Raw genomic sequence first — 21,173 nt, forward strand, 5'->3', positions numbered from 1 at the left:
GGGTTCTGACCACTAGACCACAGTGCAGCTGCCATAAAAGAGCCAGCCTTTTGGTCCAAACCAAGCATGTTAGAAAAATACAACAGGGCTTTGTGCACACGTAAACACACACACAAATGCACTCACACACATACCTTTGCAGATATGGGTATTGCTGTACATGCTTAACTCCCACTTGCCTAACCCTGGACTGTACAGTCACTGCAGCAGCGCTGCTTCAGGTGCTGCTTATAGCCTACTTTGGTCGGAGCCACTGACAGGCGAGCAACGCGACAAAATTGGATGGATGCGGCTTCCCCTGCTGGAAGAGCCGACCCTAATAGTTCACTTCAGATCTCGGCACAGCCCTTTCCCCTCACACACACACACACACACACACACACACACACACACACACACACACACACACACACACACACACACACACACACACACACACACACACACACACACACACACACACACACACACACACACACACACACACACACACACACACACACACACACACAGAGAATATGCAGCCCCTTGTTTTCGTGCTCTCAGTTTTCATATCCTGTCCTCTATCTGCTGCACTTCACTCCTCTTTCTTTCAATAACTCTGTGTGTGTGATTTCACAGAGCGGGCACGCATGAATGCAAACCGTGCATGTGGATGTTTGTGGGAGCTCAACCGGGTGACTCATTCCTTTCACTATGTTTGCTCTGCAGGTGTGCAAAAAGGTTAGAAAAACACAAAACCAGTTTTACGATCAGTAATCGAAACAGCCAATAGTTTACTTCTTGTGTGAGCAGGGCATGCGAGTTGACAAAGCCTTGTGTTAACTGTGTCACATTCTCCTTCTGACACAGCTTTTATTTGTTGTTGACGATGGTCAAGATGATTGCTGGACCAGGTGTGAATTAATTCCCTCCAGAGATAAGGGCCTGATCTGTTTTCATCAGATAACGTGTTTCACACACAGTATCTGATCTGATAGGTGATGGATTTCCTTCACCACACTACAGATATTTCCTGGGGGGGGGGCTAAATGAAATGACCAAAAAAAAAAGTACATTTAAAGAACAGCACCTCCGATGATTCAATTCCTGATGCCTGAATAAACATATTCATGCAATTCAGAGAACCCATTAAAATTTCTCACTGTATGCATTTTTTTTTTCAGAGGGTTTCAGGATTATCTGAATCTGCAGTGACTTTTCACAAAATCCTGCAACGCATCCAGTCAGTGCTAGTTCTTTCCTTCTTAAGAAAGACTCGCAGACAGGATGGAGCGAGAGAGAGAGAGAGAGAGAGAGAGAGAGAGTGGATCACAGTTGTGAGGCCGAGCTGATACAACATGTTAGGTATAGCACTTGGCAGACACACCTGTCTCACCAGCAGTGTGTCATCCTCTCAACTCCTCTCTGTCCAGTGAGTCAGATAGTGCGGCAATCTGCTGTCTGTCCAAAGAGGGAGAGATGATGATGACTGAACCAAAAGAACACAGGATAATGACGGGGCTGAATCATTTTAGTGGCTTTTAATCATTGTTGTGCTGGCACAGTGGTGTGGGTGTTTCCCAGAAATTAGCTTTCATTTCCGAAGGTACTTGATGGAGAAGTCACCATAAAAAAAAAAAATAAAAAAAAATGACTCAGTTCGCTTTCAATATGGTAAAATTGTTTGTGAAAACTTCAAACTGCATCAATTAAATAGATGCACGACATGGAATGAGGTGAATTCACTGCATCCGCATGTAGGAACTGGAGAATGAGATGAAATTTTTCTTTTTTTTAGGCCCTGTGCATCCTGCCATCGCTGGGATCAGCTCCAGCACCCTGCAGCCCCAAGTTGAATAACGCTGAATACAAGACGGGCGAAAGGATGGACAAGGTTGTTTGTCAAGCATTAAGCTACACGGCTAGCTCATGCACCGCCAGGCGACGCTACAGGCGTATTTACACGGAGCAACCCAAAATTACAAATAAACACTTGTTCTTGTGCCCTGGTGACATACAGTATACTGAATAGAATGTGCATAGAGACATCAAATATCATAGAGAAATCTCATATCGTTGTTCAATTTTGTCCATATGATGCCTCATAAAGTTTATTAATGTAACTAGAACCACAATTACAACTGCAATGGATCCAATACACAAAAATATGCATGATTCCAAACTTGTAATACGAAAAATCTTCACAAAATGTCATGTCTACAACACAAGCGATCTGAGTAAAATGTATTCCTATAGCCCCAGTCAGACAGAAGTAAATGAAAGATTTCACATTAAAGCAAGGCAATTAAGAAGATTATGAAATACATTAAAGCAACGCGATAAAGAAAGGCATAAATGGAGAATAAAGTAGAAAACTTTATCAAGATAAAGGCAATAAAGTCAGTAAAATATGATGTTTCATGGAAAGCCCGAGGAAATATTAATGTTTTAAGGCCTGAGCGAAAACAACTGATTGAGTCAGGATGTTTGTTCCACAGATGAGGAGCGTCGGGACTAAAAGTTGCTTCACCTTGTTTCTTCTGACTCTGGGAACACGAAGCCCCCGTTTACACAACAAAGTGAAAACACAGCATTTTTTGGGGGGGAGGGTTTTGCAGCGATGCAGTCTGAGCGTTTCCAGAAAGTGACATTTTGCACGTCAACACGGCAATGTTTTGTTTTTGTTTTTTTCTCTCTAAAAGTTCCACCTTGGGAGCTGTTTCGAAGAAGTTGTGTTTTCAGTGGCTCCGAGTACCGTTGCCATGAAAACAGAGCCCGCAAAATGCAACGAAACTTTTGTGTTTTTACCTGAAATCATTGCTGTGTAAACGGAACCCTCAGGAAAACCTCTTCCTGAAGACCTCGGGGGTCTGGATGTTTCATAATCTACAACTAAATCCGAGATGTTTTAGGTGCAACAAGCATTACCAAGTTGCAACTCGTTAAATCTGTAAGCCGAACCCTAATATATGCAAAATGAGAATATCTCCAGTTCAAGCAAAGGTTTAGAGGCCCGTCCATACATGGGATTGGCTCCAGTGTCCTGCAACCTAATTTTGCATAAAGTGGGTGTACACTATTAATAGAAATATCCAACTATTTCAATGTTGAACTAATCCTTCCTCGAAATCCCTCTGTTGCAAATGTTTAGGAAAGATTGACTTTAATTCTAAACCATTACCTACATAAGCCTGTTATTACTTGCTGATTTCTCCAGCGACAAAAATCCCTGCTTTTTTTTTTTCCTAAAAAAAAAAAAAAAAAAAAAAAAAATAGAACAAAACAGATTAAGCAGAGCAAAATACACCAACAAACATAATTCCTCCATCGGAAAGTTAGAAAATGATGAACACGATGTGCAGCATTGACTGAAGACACATTAGTGCAAGGCTTTTAGCTTTAAGGTACTAATGTCCACTTTATCAAAATACACTGCGTTTTATGTGTTATAAAAAAAAAGAAAAAGGAAAAGTGAAGCAAAACTAAACATTACAGGCAGTTTTTCTTCACCATGTGCCTCGGATTCACTGTGAGTATGAAAAGGGAGTAAAGCAGGAACCAGCACATGCTAGCAATAAAAAAAAACAAAAAAAAACGTCATGAACAAAATGGACATATACCTTCTCCAGTGGTAATCTGTACCACATGTTGCTGGTTCAGCCGCGGGTTGGGAAAAGTCACCCGGATGGCAGAAAGGATTGAAAAAGACGTGCGACTGCTCATCTGTTGACACGCAGGGTCGGAGTGAAAGCGGTTCGCGGACCTCATGCCGTTGTCGTTGCCGCGCGGTGCTTTTCTTGGTCACTTTTTCTTACATCACCCACACGCGGCCCCGCCCACTCCGCGGTATATCGCCACAGTTACGGATCTGTCACGGTTCAGCTACACACGCATGAGCGTAGCGTGTGTGTGTGTGTGTGTGTGTGTGTTTGGCAAAAGACTCCCCAGCAAGGCCTTCCACATCTGGATTGACAGAGCTATTACAGCCCTGCCAGACATGTAGGACGGGACAAGGTTACCTCAAGTCAGCACTTACTCTCCATCAAGGCAATGGCACAGTGTGGACCGATTATATCTGAGAAAGAAGAAAGCTTGACTGAAACAGACAAGGAGAAATTGAAGGAGCCAAGCAGAGAGAAAGAAATATGGTCGGCTGAAAGATGACAAAGGAGGAGAGACTGAGAAAGAGGCACAATAGAGATGAACGGAAGACGTCCGTTCATTCACATCTTGATTACTCTCATGGAAAGTCATTCTTCCCCCCCCCCCCCCTCTCCGAATCTTTCAGGCCAAACGTTTGGATTGAATCGACTGCAGGGTGGGACAAAATGGAAAGAGGATTCGCGTTTTCAGTTTGCTCACACATGCCAAGAGCCTATAGGCAGTGACACAAACGCAGTCTGAAGGTCAGTGGTCGGAGTTCTCATGGGAGGTAATGAGACGCCAGTCCAGAGGAACACAATCAGTACTGCGTCAGCAAAGCTACTGCTTTCTCATCTGGGCCCCATCATGTATCGTTTTCCTCATGTTGCTCTGCTGTTCAAGAGGAAAGCTTGCACTTAATAATGAGTAAAAGGTGCAAAAAAGAAAATGCGACGTTTGATTTATTTGTCTGGAAAATGCCAAAGAAGATTAAACTGGAACACGAGAATGCATTTCCTCAAAACTCTGTATCCTGTACACTTGTAATTATCTAATTAACTTCATAGATTTCCATTCAATCACAGCCTATTTTCATCTTTTAAAGCAAAATATAATCATTATAGAAATGTCATCTGTCTCGGTTTTTATTCTTGGACTTATGTTGAGATTGTAGTATTTTGTAGTATTTTGCTATAAGGCACAGGACCCCAGTTTTGACATCCACATCTAATTTTAGTGCTAATAACTGGATAACAAGTCCATTTTATGTTTGCTTCTATCCTTCGTATGTGATTTATTGTTATTCTATTTTCATGAATATAGACTTGAATATCTGAGAAATGTAAGATACTTTGGATGCTTAAATAACAACTTTAGTACACGGTATACACGATTATAAACGAATCGCAAATTACAATTAAACATCCCATGACAAGTCAATTTACCAACCGATGTGCAATGATACTATTTAATTACTGAGGGTTTGCAACTATCCATGATATTTACATTGTATGTACTCTTTCCAGGCATCGGATTATTACATGTTAAACTTCGGCTCGACTCTTTTTGTCTTGCTGCGACTGTCACGGTTGGTCCGTCGTCGAATGAAACGCATTCAGACACATCCAGAGGATTGTCATTTTAGGAAATGTGGGAAAGCAGTTGCAGATTTACGGACTCACAAGGCCTGTTTGAAGTAAAACAGGATTGATATCATCGAGTCTGGCAGTTTTTTCTAGGATTTTAACGGTCCACACTTGATTTTGATCCCGAAACGACTGAGCAGCATGTGAAAGATTCACTAATGACAAAACAGACACTGATAAGCACAAATCAGCATGAGTACATCCACCTACCCAGGGACTTTTTTTGCACAAGTATATGCTTTATCTCCGAGCGCATCGATACTGATTGCTAACTGTGTTTACTTCTGTCACATCAACTGTATATTGGCTTTGCATAAGTTACATTCAGAGGAAGTATGTGCAAAGCAAGAAGCATGAAGCCGAACTTTTGGCGATGTAAGAGAAGTGGAAATCCTCAAAAATCCCTTGGGAGATCCCAAACGCGTTTGTATCATCAAGGACTCCACATTCTGTAGATTTTCCAAAATCTGCAGGAAGACGGGCGTTTAAGACATTGAGCTGCTCAAATTGACAAAGGAAAACATTACCAAGGAGAGTTCCTTGGTAAAATCCTGGGACACTCATGGGACGACATGCAGGGATTAAATATGATAAATAATGCAGACGTAAGCGTACCTTCTCTTATTTTGACAGTCATCGTAATAACAGTCCAACTTGTTCTCCCGTTGTTAATGTTTATATCATATTGTTCTCTGCTGCATGTGTCTGTGGCTTCATCACAAAAACAAACAGCACCCACTAGTGGCCCAACAGGAAAACTACATTGTTTTCAACGTTAACGTATAAAACCCGAATATTTTCAGAAAACAAAAATGCAAAAATGACGCATTTATCATTTGAAACGTTGTCGTGTAAACGGGAGACCTTACGGTTCGCTTTGTTTTAATGAAGCATGGAAACAACGAGCAGCTTTTCTATTTTTATGTATTTATTAGAAAAAAGAAAAAAAAAAACAACAGTTTACCTCTTTATTTACAATCTGAAAATTGTCCGACTAAAATAAATTCCTACAATGAGCCTCTAATGATCCACCTGCTGGTGTGAGTGTGTTGTTTGTGTAGGTGGTTCTTGCTTTGCCCTGTTATTAGACTTGTTATGGACCAAAACCTGTCCGGGGGTAAGGCCCACTTTTCACCCTGTGTTGGCTGGGATCCGCTCCAGCCTCCTGTGATCCAGGTCTGGATAATGTGGGCGTAGAAAATCAGTGGGAATTTACAATTTTGTAACTCCTCCCCCCCCCCCCCCCCCTCATTGAAAATGATTGCCTCAATCGTGAACACACACAAATGAAGATGACAACGGGGTTGCAGGTTCAATCCTCCATCCTCATTGCCATTGGATGATGGCAAAAAAAAAGTAGTTGCTATAACTTTAATGATTTCAAACTAAAATACGTCAATCATATTTCATTGACAAGGTTATGGTTTGATAAATCAGACACGGAATGGCCCAGTGCCTTATTGTATTTTGTTGTATGGTGACTTCAAGACTGCAAAAGTGGCTCCAATATTATAAGAACAATTTACCAGAATCAAATAAAAAATTTAAGAGCCACTTTTAGTTATTGATGTACATCTCTAATACATTCTCAATACCTTTCTGGAGGAAATTCATCATTACACTCAGAAAGACATGTATTTACAGCATTTATATTTTGTGAAAGATAACCGGGTTATCGTCACGGAAACGTCCAAAGATTCCCGAGGCAAGAGCCCATTTGTACACTGTTGAGTCGCACTAGAAAAACGATAAATGATCAGTTTCGCTTTTGGACACCATCTTTGATATCCCAGAAGGTTTCCCCAAGATTACGTCAGTTCAACAAACAATTTCCGGCTTGTTTGTAGACAAATCGACTTTGGTGTGATCCGATTTGGAGAACTGCAGGGTGGAAATGAGTGTAAACGAGTGTTGATGGTCTTGTTTTCATGTATTGGATTATTCTCTGTGCAGAAGTGAGAGATTTTATGGGAAGTATATTTCATTTTTTTTTTTTTTTCTGGTAGCTTTTACAAATGAGAATGACTGTATTGAGCAAAACTGTCAAACTAAATGTATTCACTTTTGACCATCTTCTCTGCTTTCAGTCCTTGGTCTGCATTTAGAAGCTTTAAGTCAGTTGAACAAGCAGCAGCTCATTTATGGGCGGCTTTGTTCGTCCCAAAGCACAAATCTAAGGCTTTTTAAAAAAAATAGGTCTCAGTAGGTGCTCTGGGCAGATGCAAGTTCTACCCTACACTGATTCATGTTCTGCCTCTATATGAGGTTAAATTGGAGGGAATCCACAAGCGATCATTGTTAGTGTTATCAACCGAGGACGGCCACAAACACCCAGAGGAAGCTAATTGTCACTGCAGATGGTTTCTTTATAAACGATACGCTGATCAGTAGGTTTGCTGCAGGCAGGTCATCTGACTGTCATCCCGACGATAAATACAGAGACTACCTGTTACCCGTGTTGGTCAAAACACAGAATGGCACTGTGTGTTTACTGGAAATGCATATTGTGCTCAACACTTTAAGCTCTTTGAGGGAAGTGATTGAGAAAACAATAAATGCAACAACTCTTTTTGAAGGTTAACGCAAGAGTCGAATGGACGTTCTCAATGACTGTTTTCAGTGAAATAGTAATAGCAAGGGTTAACGAATAATGGACATGTGTGCTTTGAGCTGAAGGGGCATCAGGTGTAAAAGCTCCCTTCTGAGCTGGAGTGGGCTGCTTAATCCAGCTCCCCAGTATTTTCTTGATTACTTAATTGCCCTTACGTACTTTCAAACAAGACTGGACTTTTCTTTCGCTTTTGAAAGAAAGCCTTGAAATATGTAAACCGCCTGTAGCCTTCTACTAAACTGCTAACCTCAGGAAGGGCTGCATGTTAGTGAACTCGACGATTAAATGGTAACTGGGAAGTTGGAGAGATTTTCTCTGCAAACAGATTTCTTTTTATAAAGGACGGTTTGTCATTACTTTCATCTGGAGAGTGAAACCCAAGGAGGATTTAGGCTGTTTCAGAAAAGAACAGCTCGCACATAATCACTCAACCAGAGCAATGAGCAACCACGTACGACCAGTTCATTTGGATATGAACACGCAAGAATGAGAGCTGCTGCTTGCCAGTGCCGCCACACATGCAAGTCTCAAGTCATTTTTTCTTGGGCAAGTCAAGTGCAAGTCAAAGTTTCCTTATTTCCATGTACTGTTTTAACACATGTTTGTTACCTTCACTAATAAAAGTTGGGGAGAAGGTTATGTTTTTGTCTGTGTACTTAATTATTTATTTCTTGATTTGTATGTATGCATTTTACTAACTTTTCACAAATTCACTATTCACCCAAAATGGCATGACATTTTCAGGGATGATTTGTCCCTTTCCAAGGATGGTTCCATTACATTTTGAGAGCGATTGGGTCAAAGGTCAAGGTCATGGAAAGGTCAAAGACATTGTTGTTTTTTTTGTCAAAACGCTGTCAGCTGATCTCAAACCAGGGCCAAAATGTTCAGTATTTAATTCCCTATCCTCTGATATGCCACATGACGCAGTGACATTACCCTGGTTAGAGGTTCGGGGGATAAGGAATTGAAAATGAAACATTTTGGCCTTGGTTTGACATTTATCGGATTAAAACTGACTATGTTTTTGTGTAAAATACATGCATACATACAAACCTATGAATAAATAAATAAATAAATGAAGACAAAAACATAACCCTTCGCCCCAACTGTTTTTTGGCAAAGGTAATATATAGGTATATGTTAAAACAGTACATGAAAACGGCTTGAGGCGTGCGTATGTGACTTGGTCTGCTAATTTCACATTGTTTATGCAGAGACGCTGTGATTCTGTGAAATATGAGACGATAGCGCAGCTCATAGCACAAGACGTGACAAGATATGCTTTTTCTTAACTTTGTTGGAGGAAACTAATCGAATGTACTGAGTTTAAATTTGGACGGTTTATTTAGTATTTTAAAGTTTGTTTAGTGTGTGAAACATAGGGTCCGTGAACCAAAATAGACTCTAATTTAGCCAAACCATCAATCAAATATTTAAGAAAACATCAGGGTTTGTTGTTATTTTAAAAAAAAAATTTGTAACCATATTTCTCAAGAGTGGCAAGAAAACACAACACTGAGAACCCGAGCTGAGATATCATCGATGCTGCCATGAAAGATAGATAAGTTGTTGTTGTCAGACGAGCCTCAAAGCCATCCTGTCAGGCCAAGATTGTAAAAACACCCATAATGCAACAGCTACCGCAGAGGTTTTTTTGTGCATTTCACTATATTTTACACCAGAAGGTTACGTTGAAATTACTTTTTTGTTGGGATTGCAGTCATTTTTGGGAGCAATTGTCTTGTTTTGTGAAAATATCATCGTTTTCATCAGGTATACTTCCGTGTCCAGCCCACTCGAGATGAAATCGGGCTTCGTGTGGCCCATGAACTTTGTGTTTGACATCCCTGTTTTAGTTTTGTTTAGTTGACAGAGGAATATTAGCGAGGAACTAATAGGCTCTTAAAAACATGGGGAAAAAAGCATGAACAGCTTTTACCCCATAATGCACAAACAAACGACTTGGTGTGCAATAACTCCCCAATCTGTTGATTCTGAGTTACACTATTTATTATTATATGTTTGTTTTTTTATTGATTTTATGCAGCCGGCTAAAGATGCTAAATATTGTCTCTGTTTCTGAAACATTCATTTCAACTTTATTCTGCAGCTCATTCCTGCCTTCGTGTGTTCTTCCTGCATCTCTTAGCTAACCTGTACATTCGTCTATTGTTATCAAACAGATTACTGTTGATATTCATGCTCATGAGTCTCGTTCAGCATACCAATAAGCATGATATTGACAAAGTGAGCCTGCTGAATAATAAATTGAGATAGTGCAGTCAGAAAACCAATGATTCCTGCAATATGACATATAGTTTTACGATAATTTAGTGTCTACTGTATCGATGGCAACATTATTGTGTAAATATAACGACTGTCAGCAGCTGGCTGATCACGGATTTATGAGCGAGACTGTGAGTGTGTTTACGAGTGTTGTGTAAATATCTTGGAATTTGATTCTGGGTTCAGCTGTGACTCTCAACATGTCTTGACGTGCAGCGTTCTCTCATCACGCGTATCACTTTCCCTAAAGGTGACAAGACAGTTCCTTTGAGTTCTGCTCAGCTCACATCAAAAGAGCAGAGACGGGTTCAACGCCCGTTTGCCACTGCCTTCCTCTCATTTCCCAGCCAGGCTGGCTGTTATTTAAAACGGGATCATTTCCCTCGATACAACAAAAGAGTTTCAGAGGTGGTAAAATAAGTTTGCAAATAAAAAAATGTGTTACAATACTGATGCTTCGCACAACTAATCCACTTGCTGGTACTTGTTTGCACAGACTTTCTTCCTGCTATATTAAGAAGTAGATACTGCTTGTCTGGGTCTCATCTGTCACCCACAGCTTCTCTTATGGATTTTCCTGTTTTGATCCTTGCCATCTGTGCCTCTTTCTCTCTTTCTCTCGTCGCTTTTGTTCCAATGTAGACGACATGAACAATTCATTCTTGCTTCACTGCTTAAGAGAAATGGTTAAAACTTGTCGTCTAGCAATGGGTTATTTCACTGCACACCTACTGAAACTTAGATCCTAATTCAAAATACTGACAACGATAAACCTTCTATCTAAGCTTTGGAAAAAGGGGGAAAAAAAAAACCCTCACCAACGTATTAAGTTCAGAGGGAAACGGATTTCTCCACGAGACGAATAAAGCCACTTAACCTTCCCTCATAATGCCGAAGCCTTTCTGCTGATAGTAAACAGAAAAGCTGGACCCATTGTGCAGGAAAAGTGATTTTAAAGCAGCAACTGGACACTTTCTCGGCTGATACTGTCAGGCCTATAACAGAGTAAATCTCATTTTGGTGCAAAAGGTCAAGCATAAAAATGAGAAAGATTAGTCCGAGCTGCAGTGGCTGTCTTCTCAAATGACATCACCCTGTGACTCTGAGGGTTGCAACCTTGAGGAGATTATTTATGAGTATAGATTTGATTTGACCAAACTTTAATCTGCTGTGGGCTTTTTTTTAACTTCATTGAAAAGGAAGAAGAAAAATAATAATAATAAGGCACATTTTCATCAAGGTTACACTAAAATGACCAGAGACGGTCCTCACGTCAACACACGAAGAGACGAAGAGGCATTGTGCAATGGAAAGTTTCCCTGTGCCGGCAAACCAACCGAGGTGCATCAGAAAAAAAAAAAAAGAATAACCACAGAGAGGGAAAAAAGAAAGACATCCAAACTGTCGCAGACGCTGCCAGCTGGGTGCAGAATTAACTGTATTCTATCACTTGTCTTCTCTTAATCAACTGAAGTAAACTTGGCCAGAGCTCTCATCCGTCGTACCAGACTCCATGTCACATCAGCATTCCTCATTCCCCCCGAAAAAAGAAAAAAGAAAAAAAAAAACCTCACAATTAATACCAGATCTGCTCCTTGCACCGTGTATGTGTGTGTGTGCGTGTGTGTGTGTGTGTCCCGCTCTGCGTGCTGCCCACTCGTATGCTCAGCCGTGTGCTGCTGTGTAAGGGTTTCCCTTGCACAGATACTTTATGTTCTATCTCACATCCAGAAATAATGGGGACTGGTCTCCACCGGTACAGAGTGGTACCGCTGCACACTGCAGTCATTCCTGTCTGCCTGCCTGCACGACAGCATGTGTGCACCAGGCACCGACCTCACACAGCAAACGACGAGTACCGGCTGAGGAACAAAAGACCTGTGAATGGAGAGTAACCTACAGTTATTCACTCCAAAAGCGACAGCTGTGATATGTGACTTATGGAATAACCCCAGAGTGGTCCAGGGGCTTGCGGGAATTGTGCTTGATTGTTGTAACCGAGCGTACCCATTTTCTCTCTAAATGTGCTTTTTACACTGCGTGACTTTCTCCATTTTCTGCAGTGCCTATGGACATGGCGCCATGAGGTGTGTTCCCTTTGCTCGAGAACAATGTGCATTAAGGCCATCGAGCGTGTTTTCCAGGCGAGGAAAAGTAAAAGTGAAAAGGGAACAATGACACAGAGCAAAGAGCCAGTTGTTCAAATTACCGTGAATTGCCCCTCAACAGTGTTGTATTTCACATGCTCCTAGCAACAGCTCCACAAAGGACGCGAGGCGTTGCTGCACTGAATTCCAATCGGAGGGGAAACATGGATTGATCGTAAAAAAGACAGTAATATTTAATGTCTTTTTCATTGTGTTTAGATGACCAATAATGATCGTCTATACCTACACGATCCAAGTTCGACTGCTGGAGGTGATCCCAAGTGACGAGACATGCTAATGCTCAGGTACACGTCTGGATATTTTTAGGTCCCGTTTACATGACAATGTTTCACGACGACACCTAATCTGTTAAAAATAAAAAGGAGTGCATTTACAGTGCAGCAGCAGACACACTGACAACGATGTAGTTAGTATGCCGGGCCACAGGAGGGCACTGTTGCTTGTTTTTGTAATGAAACCACACATACTTGTGTGCAGAGAACAATGCGTGAAGAAAATCGGGGAACCCGACATCCGCATGGAGTGACAATGAATCGGATGATATCAGGGGTGAGTCTGATTACTATTAGACATTCGATGTGGACGAAAAAACTCGAATATGAAGTCCTACCACTGGTCCGCCATGTTTGTTTACTGGCACATGAGCAGAAGGAACTATTTTCAACGGGAAGGGAGGGGGAGCTACATGCATGCGCAGTAACAGCACTCCACCGCCTCTGGCAGTCTCTGCGGGAGGGAATCGCGACCGTGAGAGAATCTTTCCACCTATAAAAACTTTACGGATACAGAGGATCTCCACACCGGTGTCCTGTAAACTGACCCCCCCCCCCCCCCCCCCCCCCAAAAGTGAAGAAAGTTTTGCGGATACACTCGTATTTGTTGTCGTGTAAACGGAGCCCAAGTGTGCTCTTTCAAGTGGAAACACAAAACTCTCATTGCGTTCTGGGCGTCCGTTTACACAACGGTGCTTGGAATAAAAGAAAAAACTAGGGGGGGAGGCTTTAATGAAACGTTGCTACTGCACAACATAAATAGTTGATAATTAGTTGTTGTGCACATGCACAAATAGATGGACAACAATGGCAGACTCCGGAGTGTCATAACTCTCCGTCCATCGTCTTTGGTACTTTTATGGTCACAGTCCGACGTCGTCGTCTGTCCATACAAACATTCTTATTCTTGCCATTGCTTATGTTTATGACATGTTGTTCTCTGCACACATGTGGTTTCAGTACAAAAAATAAACAACCATCAGAACCCCTCATGACTCCAACATGAAAACTACACATTTGTTGGGCTTTTTAATTTTCTCTGTTAAAAGCACCTAGGAATGACTGGGTTGTATTTGGTGCTATATAAATAAAGTTGAATTGAATTGAATTACACTGTTTCCAGTATTTACGTCGTTTCCGTGTAAACGGGCATCATTTTCAAAACATTGTCGCGTAAACTCGAAACTTTTCCGAAACTGAACACCCAAACACGCGGATGCGTTTCCACTTGAAAGTGTTGTCGTGAAAGTGGGTGAAAGTAGTGAGTCTGTCACACGTCAGAGCGACAATTTTAGTCACTTACGGACCTTAAATGCGAATTCCTGGACTGCGGGAGGAAACCAGAGAAAAGCACGAACAGGACCAACATGAAAGCTCCAGACAAACTACATTATCTATTGTTCTTTCATGCAACACTGCACTGAATTATCATTCAGCATCTATTGATACACTGAATGTGTTACTTCACTTTAAGACACACATCAAACCATTCTGAAGTGCTCACTTTGTAGACTTTCACAGATTTAATTTCTGTCTTCACGCTCCCGTTTGCTTTTCCGCAAATTTCTAAGAGAATAACCTTGCCACTTTGCCAAACACTGAATAACAAGTCGTGTCTTTGTGCAGTTTACTTGTGCTGCCACGGAGAGTGCAAGTAGAAAGGCTTTGTTTTAATTAAAACATCTGCCGAGCTCAAAGGGGATGTAACTTTTACAATGTTGAGCGTGAACCAAAAGCGGCAAATTTACAGACCAGAAAACAGACACTTAAATGCACCATTCGGCTGAAAGTAACAGCGGAGTTGTGTGATTGCGTTTTGTCTGGCAAAACCGACGATCAGAATAGCTTTCACATAATGTCTAAATTTACATTATGCAGATGTATTCATGCCGGGCTATAGCTGCACTGTTGCACTGCATTGTGTTCATTCATGTGTGTGCCGCCACCTGTGCCTGTGGATAAAACGGAAAGCACAAGCTATACAAAGCATCGCTGAGCTTCTCTGAATTAGTTCAGGGTGAAATATCCCTCTAAATTTAAACAAAAAAAACAAAAAAAAAAAAACCTGCTCCAGCCCAGACTTGAAAGTCATCTCACACCTAAAGCACGATTATCAAGCCGTCCTCGCGGTGGTATGTATCCCCGGGCAGCAGGGTATCGTGTTCCATGAGCCATTTTCTGTGACACGCACACGTCGTTAAGGAAATCAAAGAATCACTGTGTCCGGGGGTCTGGAGGGAGCCATAAGAAATATCCCACCGTATAGAACAGTTTCCTGCTCAGACAGGATACCACAGCCGAAAAAGGGAAACCCAACACCCACATTGCAAATAACACTGAGTCAGACCTGGTGAGAAGAGCCCCTGACATCTTGTGTGTGCGTGTGTGTGTGTGTGTGTGTGTGTGTGTGTGTGTGTGTGTGTGTGTGTGTGTGTGTGTGTGTGTGTGTGTGTGTGTGTGTGTGTGTGTGTGTGTGTGTGTGTGTGTGTGTGTGTGTGTGTGTGTGTGTATGTGTGTGTGGGAGGCCTGCCATATGCTGGACGTGCCAACGCAGGACTGCAAGCTGCAGAAGGTAAGAGGAAACACACTTTACAACACGGGATAATTATGGATGTGGTGTCGTGAGCCCGACACTTCGATTCCCAGATGACACACTTTGCTCCCTTGTTTGGAGTTGCAAAAGTAAAGACATGCATGATATAGGATGTATATTTCGATCAGAACCATGAGTATATTAAAAGCATTGAGCATTGCATATTTGTACAATTCACTGCTGTTATTATGAATAAATATTTGACACCGTGTATTATATATTCCAACGGCGTGTGCTGCGTCAAAAACAACGGACCTGGGATTATTTTTGGTCATATTTCTACCGACTCACTGTTAAAGTTGTAGAAACACAGGCAGATTTTCCCGAACACCAACGAAGTACATGGACTCGAGGGAAACATTCAGTTCACTTGTTGTGTTCGGCGGGTTTACGCGTCTCCGCTTCATATTGCATTCAGACTCCAGTCAAACCTGAGTAGCTTCGACAGCAGACGAGGACGGCATTCACAACTCACCGTGCAGGAATTAATTTATACTGATTAAGCCTGCCAACTGTGAACACACACTACAAGCTAAATGAAGACAATTGATAATGTTATAATAAATCTACACAGACACCTTTCTGGTAGCTTAATTGAGCATTAATGGAATATTTCTCTATTTGTTAAGAAGTTAATCACTCGGAATTCCACAAATCATTGTTTTAATACTCTGTATTTTTTTAGCGACCCTCTGAGGTGCAATAACTTTGTTACCTTCGAAGGAAACTGACTTGGTTGTTTGTCCTTAAGGTTTCTACACATTCATTATTGTTCCTTTCAACTTGAGTTAAGGAGAGTATACCGCAAAATAAAGCTGATACTCTAAAGCGGGGCTGTCAACCGTGAGGCCCGTGGGCGAAAACCTGCTCACGCAAGGCTCCATTCCAGCCAAACCATCAAGCAAGTGGTCAAAATTTCAATGAAAGCAAACGTGCATAATGGATAATTTGATAATTTGAAAATTCCTAATGTACAAAACATCATTTTCGTGTTGAGCCACTAGTAGGTGCTGTTGTTTTGGTGATGAAACCACACATGCCTCAGTACACCGACATTCTAGTGGACAGACGACCAAAGGAAACAACTCCACAAACGACACACTGGCACAAGCAGGTGGCTCATTAGAGGCTCATTATAGGAATTGATTTTAGTCTGACAATTTTCAGTTGATAAAACTCTTCTTTTTTTCCTATTAAATAGCAGAGAAGCTGCTCATTGTTTCCATGCTTGATTAAAACAAAGCTAACATTAGTTTCGACTGAGGCCCTGTTTACATGACAGCAACGTTTCAAATGAAAATGCCTCATTTTTGCATTTTTATTTCAGAAAAGATTCGGTTTTACACTGTCAAAATTAAAACAATGTGTTTGTTCCAATTGTCCATCTGCTGAGCATGTGCACAAGAACTATTTATTACAGCCGTGGTGCACATGTGCAGTAGCAGCATAGCCAAAGGCTACATGGATATGGACTTTGAGGATTTTCTGAAAATTGCGGTTTTCGTCCTTCAAAAAAACATTGCACCTTTTGAGCCGTTCTCAAAAAAAAACCCTTGAACCCGTAAAGTCAAAATAACATGGTTGCAATTATTACTGAGGTGAGAATTCACAATGGGTTCACCTTCAAAACAATCACTTCCACGTTACACATAATCACTTAATTCAGTGTTATTTTATTCTCACCAGCTTAAGAACTACAGCCTCCCTCTGTTTTGTGTGTTTGTGTGTGATGAGCTGCATGACACCGCACCGTGCAGCTTCAACGTCATGCACCGTCACTCCTGCAGCCTCCGGCGTCATGTCAATATTTCATTATGCTCCAGACATTTCACTTGCAGCTCATCCTATTCACTGGTCCAATGCACCAGTGAACACTCACCACACCTCCTTCACAGTTTGAGCCTTAACTGCATGCCAAGTGGCCTGAGTGTGCAAAAATAACCAAATACTGATATATACAGTACTGTACAAGTGAGTGCCAATACTCTAAACCCTGAAAATCTCTGAAGTCAATGTTTTTTTTTCCCTGCTAGGTGCCTCAGCATTTTAATAAATGGATCAAATGGAAATAAATGGACATATTGGTTTGGGTGAGGTGGTACAATTATATCTACTGACATGAAAATGGCAAGGCTTTAAAATGAAGATGTAACGATAATAAAGCAACCATCTCTGCTAGTTATTCGTCAATATGGTCACTGAATCTTTCCAACCCTCTCTCTCCCTCTCTCTCTCTCTCTCTCTTTATCTCTCCCTCTATTTCACCCTCTATCCTTCTCTAACTCGGTTTTATTCACATCACTCTACATAATGCATGACAGCACATACGTCCCCAAAGGCCTTATTTTTTTTATTACGTAAACCTGTTGCGAGACGAGCCAAAGCTGCACTTTTACAACATCCATCAAAACAGGGGGTAGCATGTGTTCCCACTGCTTCCTGATGTATTCACGCTTTAAGTGGCAGTGAAGTCTGAGCACAATCAGACTTGTTCTTTGATCTCAGCTACTTTCAAAGCAAACACTAAAGAATGATTTCTATCACTTGGAAAGCCAAAGTAAATAAACTGCCAGGGAGGTAGTCGGTGTGCGGAATTAAAATTCACCTCTGGACGATGGAAACCTGCGGGGGAAGCCTCTTTCACAGAGGAATCTGTGAAACCCGAATTCTCATTTTGTGCATTAATAAACCAATACAATAGGATTAAAAGCAATTCCTAATCTACCAGAGTGCAGAAGACAAGCCAGGAGAGGATCACTTCCTCTCTCTCTCTCTCTCTCTCTTTCCTTGATCTCTTCATTCAGTTGTCACCTGCAGCTGCTGCACCAATGATGTTTCTCAGTTGAAATTCACTATGAAGGAAGAGCGTTGCGGTATATCTGGCAACAAGTGACTCAGATTCAATTCAGCCCTCACTAAATTCACTCATGTTGCTGGTGGTACTTCTATTCCAGTTGGGGGAAAATGTGTGAGAAACTAAGGGGGGGGGGGTGCTGGTTGTGCACATGAAGACGCAGAGCAGAGACCCTGTTGCGCCGGTTTGCAGCGGTCGTTCTCAACTCACCGCTTGCATTTTTCCCGCAGATGAGGTGTTGACAGTCCTGCAGAGACCCCCAGATCTCCGCATCGCCGTTGACGGCCTGCTCCAGGATCTCCACGGTGAACTTGGGGATTCCGTTATCGCGCTCCAGCAGCGCATTGCGCAGGACGCGCGCGTACACCTCGCGGAAGAGGCTCTCCATGCACGCCGCCAGGTAGATGGACGCGTGCTCGTGGACCCGCACGGCCACCCGGCTGTCCACCATCCACCTGAAGAACTTGCCCACGTTGAAGATGAGTCCGCAGCGCGCCGACTTGCCGCGGCTGAACTTGTCCTCCTCCGTGCTCATGTTGTACAGGGACAAGGCACCGAGGGCCGCGCCGACGCAGCTCGCCGACACGCTCCACGACAGGACGATCTTTATGGCACTTTGGATCTCGTATTTCGTGCATTTGGCGTAGCGCAAGCTGAACCGCTGCGCCTCCTTGGCCACGCGCACCAGGGCCCGGCTGACCAGCGCGGAGAGCCGGAGCAGGACGTCCTGCGGGGGGGTCGGGAGGCTCATCTCCTCGTCCTTGCTCAGTGCGCTCGCCACTTCCCCGAGGCTCCACGGCACGTCCTCAAGCTCGGGTAGTTTCGCGCACTGCCCGGTGCACTCCAGGATCTCGGCGTCTTCGACCAGGACCGTGTTGACAGTGTCCAGACTGTTGTGTCGACTGTGCATCGAGTCGGTTAGATGCCAGTGAGTCCCCCCATGTGCCTCTGAGCAGCACAGCGACGCACTGGAAGACCTGAAGGAGTCTGCGGCTCCACCATAACCCGAGTCGAGCGTCAAATCCTCCAGGGTCCTCGCTGCTGACTTACTGCTACTCCTTGCCATAACTGCACTTCATAGTGTAAAGAAAAAAGGGGGAAAAAAGCGGGGATTGAAAGGGGGGGTGGGGGTGGTGAGTGGAGGAAAACGCAGGCGACGGTGGAGTTTTGGAGACGCGCGCGTCGTGCGCAATCAAATGATGCGGCGCGTTTCCGTCTCCGTAAAAAAAAAAAAAAAAAAAAAAAGTCCTCCCAAGGCTGTAGTATAAAGTTAAAAGAGTAGTATTTGACTAGAGAGCATCAACAGTCTCTGCTGTAGCAGCAGTGCGGTCCTGACAGATGGAGGCGGGACCAAGTCAAGAACAGCTGGCAGCCAATGGATCCGCACCAAAACACAGGAAAGAGTTTTAATTGGGTCCATTGAAGGAGTCAGGGTAAAAAAAAAAAGAAGACGCTCACATACCTCTTGGTGAAGTATTCTTAAAATAAAGACAAATGTAAAAAACAATTATAATAATCATAAAAGCACAGTTTCCACTGAGTACCTGTGGATTTTCTGAATTTGCTCAAATCTAGAAAAACTGCAGGAATCATGTATAAATGATGCGACAATCAGAAAAAAAAATTGCAGTGGGGGTACATGAATCCCATAATTTAAAAGCTTTTGTGTTGTCATGTTTAGAGGACAAGTTCGCCACAGAGGATTTGGCGTTTGAGAAATTTCCTGAGGGTCTATGTCTGATCGTAACATGACTCAAGTCAAGACCATTAATAATAGATTGCATGCATAATGTATCCTTCTCTGTTGCTCTGGAGGAGAACTCATTGAAAAGATCTGAATTGTTTTCAAGGTCATTGGCAGGGATCAGTCATTGAGTCTAATCCATGTTTTATTTATTTGGTCGTGTTTACCTCCATAAGCACGGTCCCTGCGCAGTCTGCGTGAAGTCTTTACATTAAATATGAGAGTCTATCATAGTTAAACAACTATGCCAGAGAAAATAACTGAGCATCTCAGTGTATAATAAAATACAAGAAGTAGGCAAAGTGGTTAAAAACGATGATCGGTAGACGCATTAGAAGAGACTATCACTGAGACGCAGTGGAGCTGCTATTTAACTGCATCCTGGAGCAACAGTGAACCCTGGTGTTGTGTAATCAAACTTCTACTTATTTTTAATACTTCGGTGCCCATCAAGACCAGTCATGTGGTGAAAATTCCTCAAGAATAAAATGATCATGTTAAGATCTCAGCCATTGGTAGTAGCTATGACTTGAACTCGGGCATTGTGGTGCCCGGATGTGACTTTATTCAAATCGCCCTTCTCTTAACTGTTAAGATGATCATTCCTAATGTCTTATCTTGCATAATAAATGTGGTCAAAAAGCATTGCACACCTACTTATTATCAAGTTAATCAATCTCTGTGACTGTAGGGAAGATGTTTGCCATTTTTATATTCATATCAATGTATAATCTATTGTGTTTGTATTTCTTTGTATTCAGTGGATGTGTCAGACACATTTTAGTTCATAGAACCCAATTTCACCTCGACTGGTAAAATAGTGCCATAATAACCTTTGAATTTAAACCTTGAACTTTCCTTTTGTTCCCAATTGAATACAAGTACAAGTAGTCGTTGCCTACTATAAGATACTGTTAAGTTAAACTGAATAAACACAATTTAGGAGCAATAGTCAACAATTAAAGTAGATTTTCCAAAGTGAGTTAAATCCATGTAATAGAATTAAATTAAACACCTTTGATTAATGTGTTGAATTTGTGTCATTTTTGTTTGATCAATCCAACAGGTTAGTGACTGGATAGTGTTGAAAATACTTAATAAACCCATTTTGGGTGAATATAAGTTAGTTATTTCCACATTATTAGTGTCTTTTAATAACATAAATCAAGGATAATTATGGATGATGGATGGATGGATGGATGGATGGACCATGCTGCATTGCTTCTTGTGTGCTCCATATAATCTAAACACATTCAAGGATTTTTATGCTTCCTTTTGTTGTTATGCAAAATATGTGACAACATAATCAATCAACCAACATAATGAATGGTTCACTGGGGAATATCCTTTTTAAGGGAGACATTTTCATATG

At 42.0% G+C, this 21,173-nt stretch overlaps 1 protein-coding gene across 1 annotated transcript in view; it reads right to left on the bottom strand.

The window, feature by feature from the left end:
* Positions 1-19,125, bottom strand: part of btbd11b (BTB (POZ) domain containing 11b) — a 79,028-nt gene extending 59,903 nt beyond the window's left edge. Inside the window, exon 1 of the mRNA XM_080505479.1 lies at positions 18,268-19,125. Coding sequence (XP_080361605.1) covers positions 18,268-19,123 — 856 coding nt within the window. The 5' untranslated portion in view covers positions 19,124-19,125. The remainder of the gene's footprint in view (positions 1-18,267) is intronic.
* Between the last annotated feature and the right edge of the window lie 2,048 nt (positions 19,126-21,173).

Source organism: Blennius ocellaris (assembly GCF_963422515.1).
Source record: "Blennius ocellaris genome assembly, chromosome: 11".
NCBI classification, from domain to species: Eukaryota; Metazoa; Chordata; class Actinopteri; order Blenniiformes; family Blenniidae; genus Blennius; species Blennius ocellaris.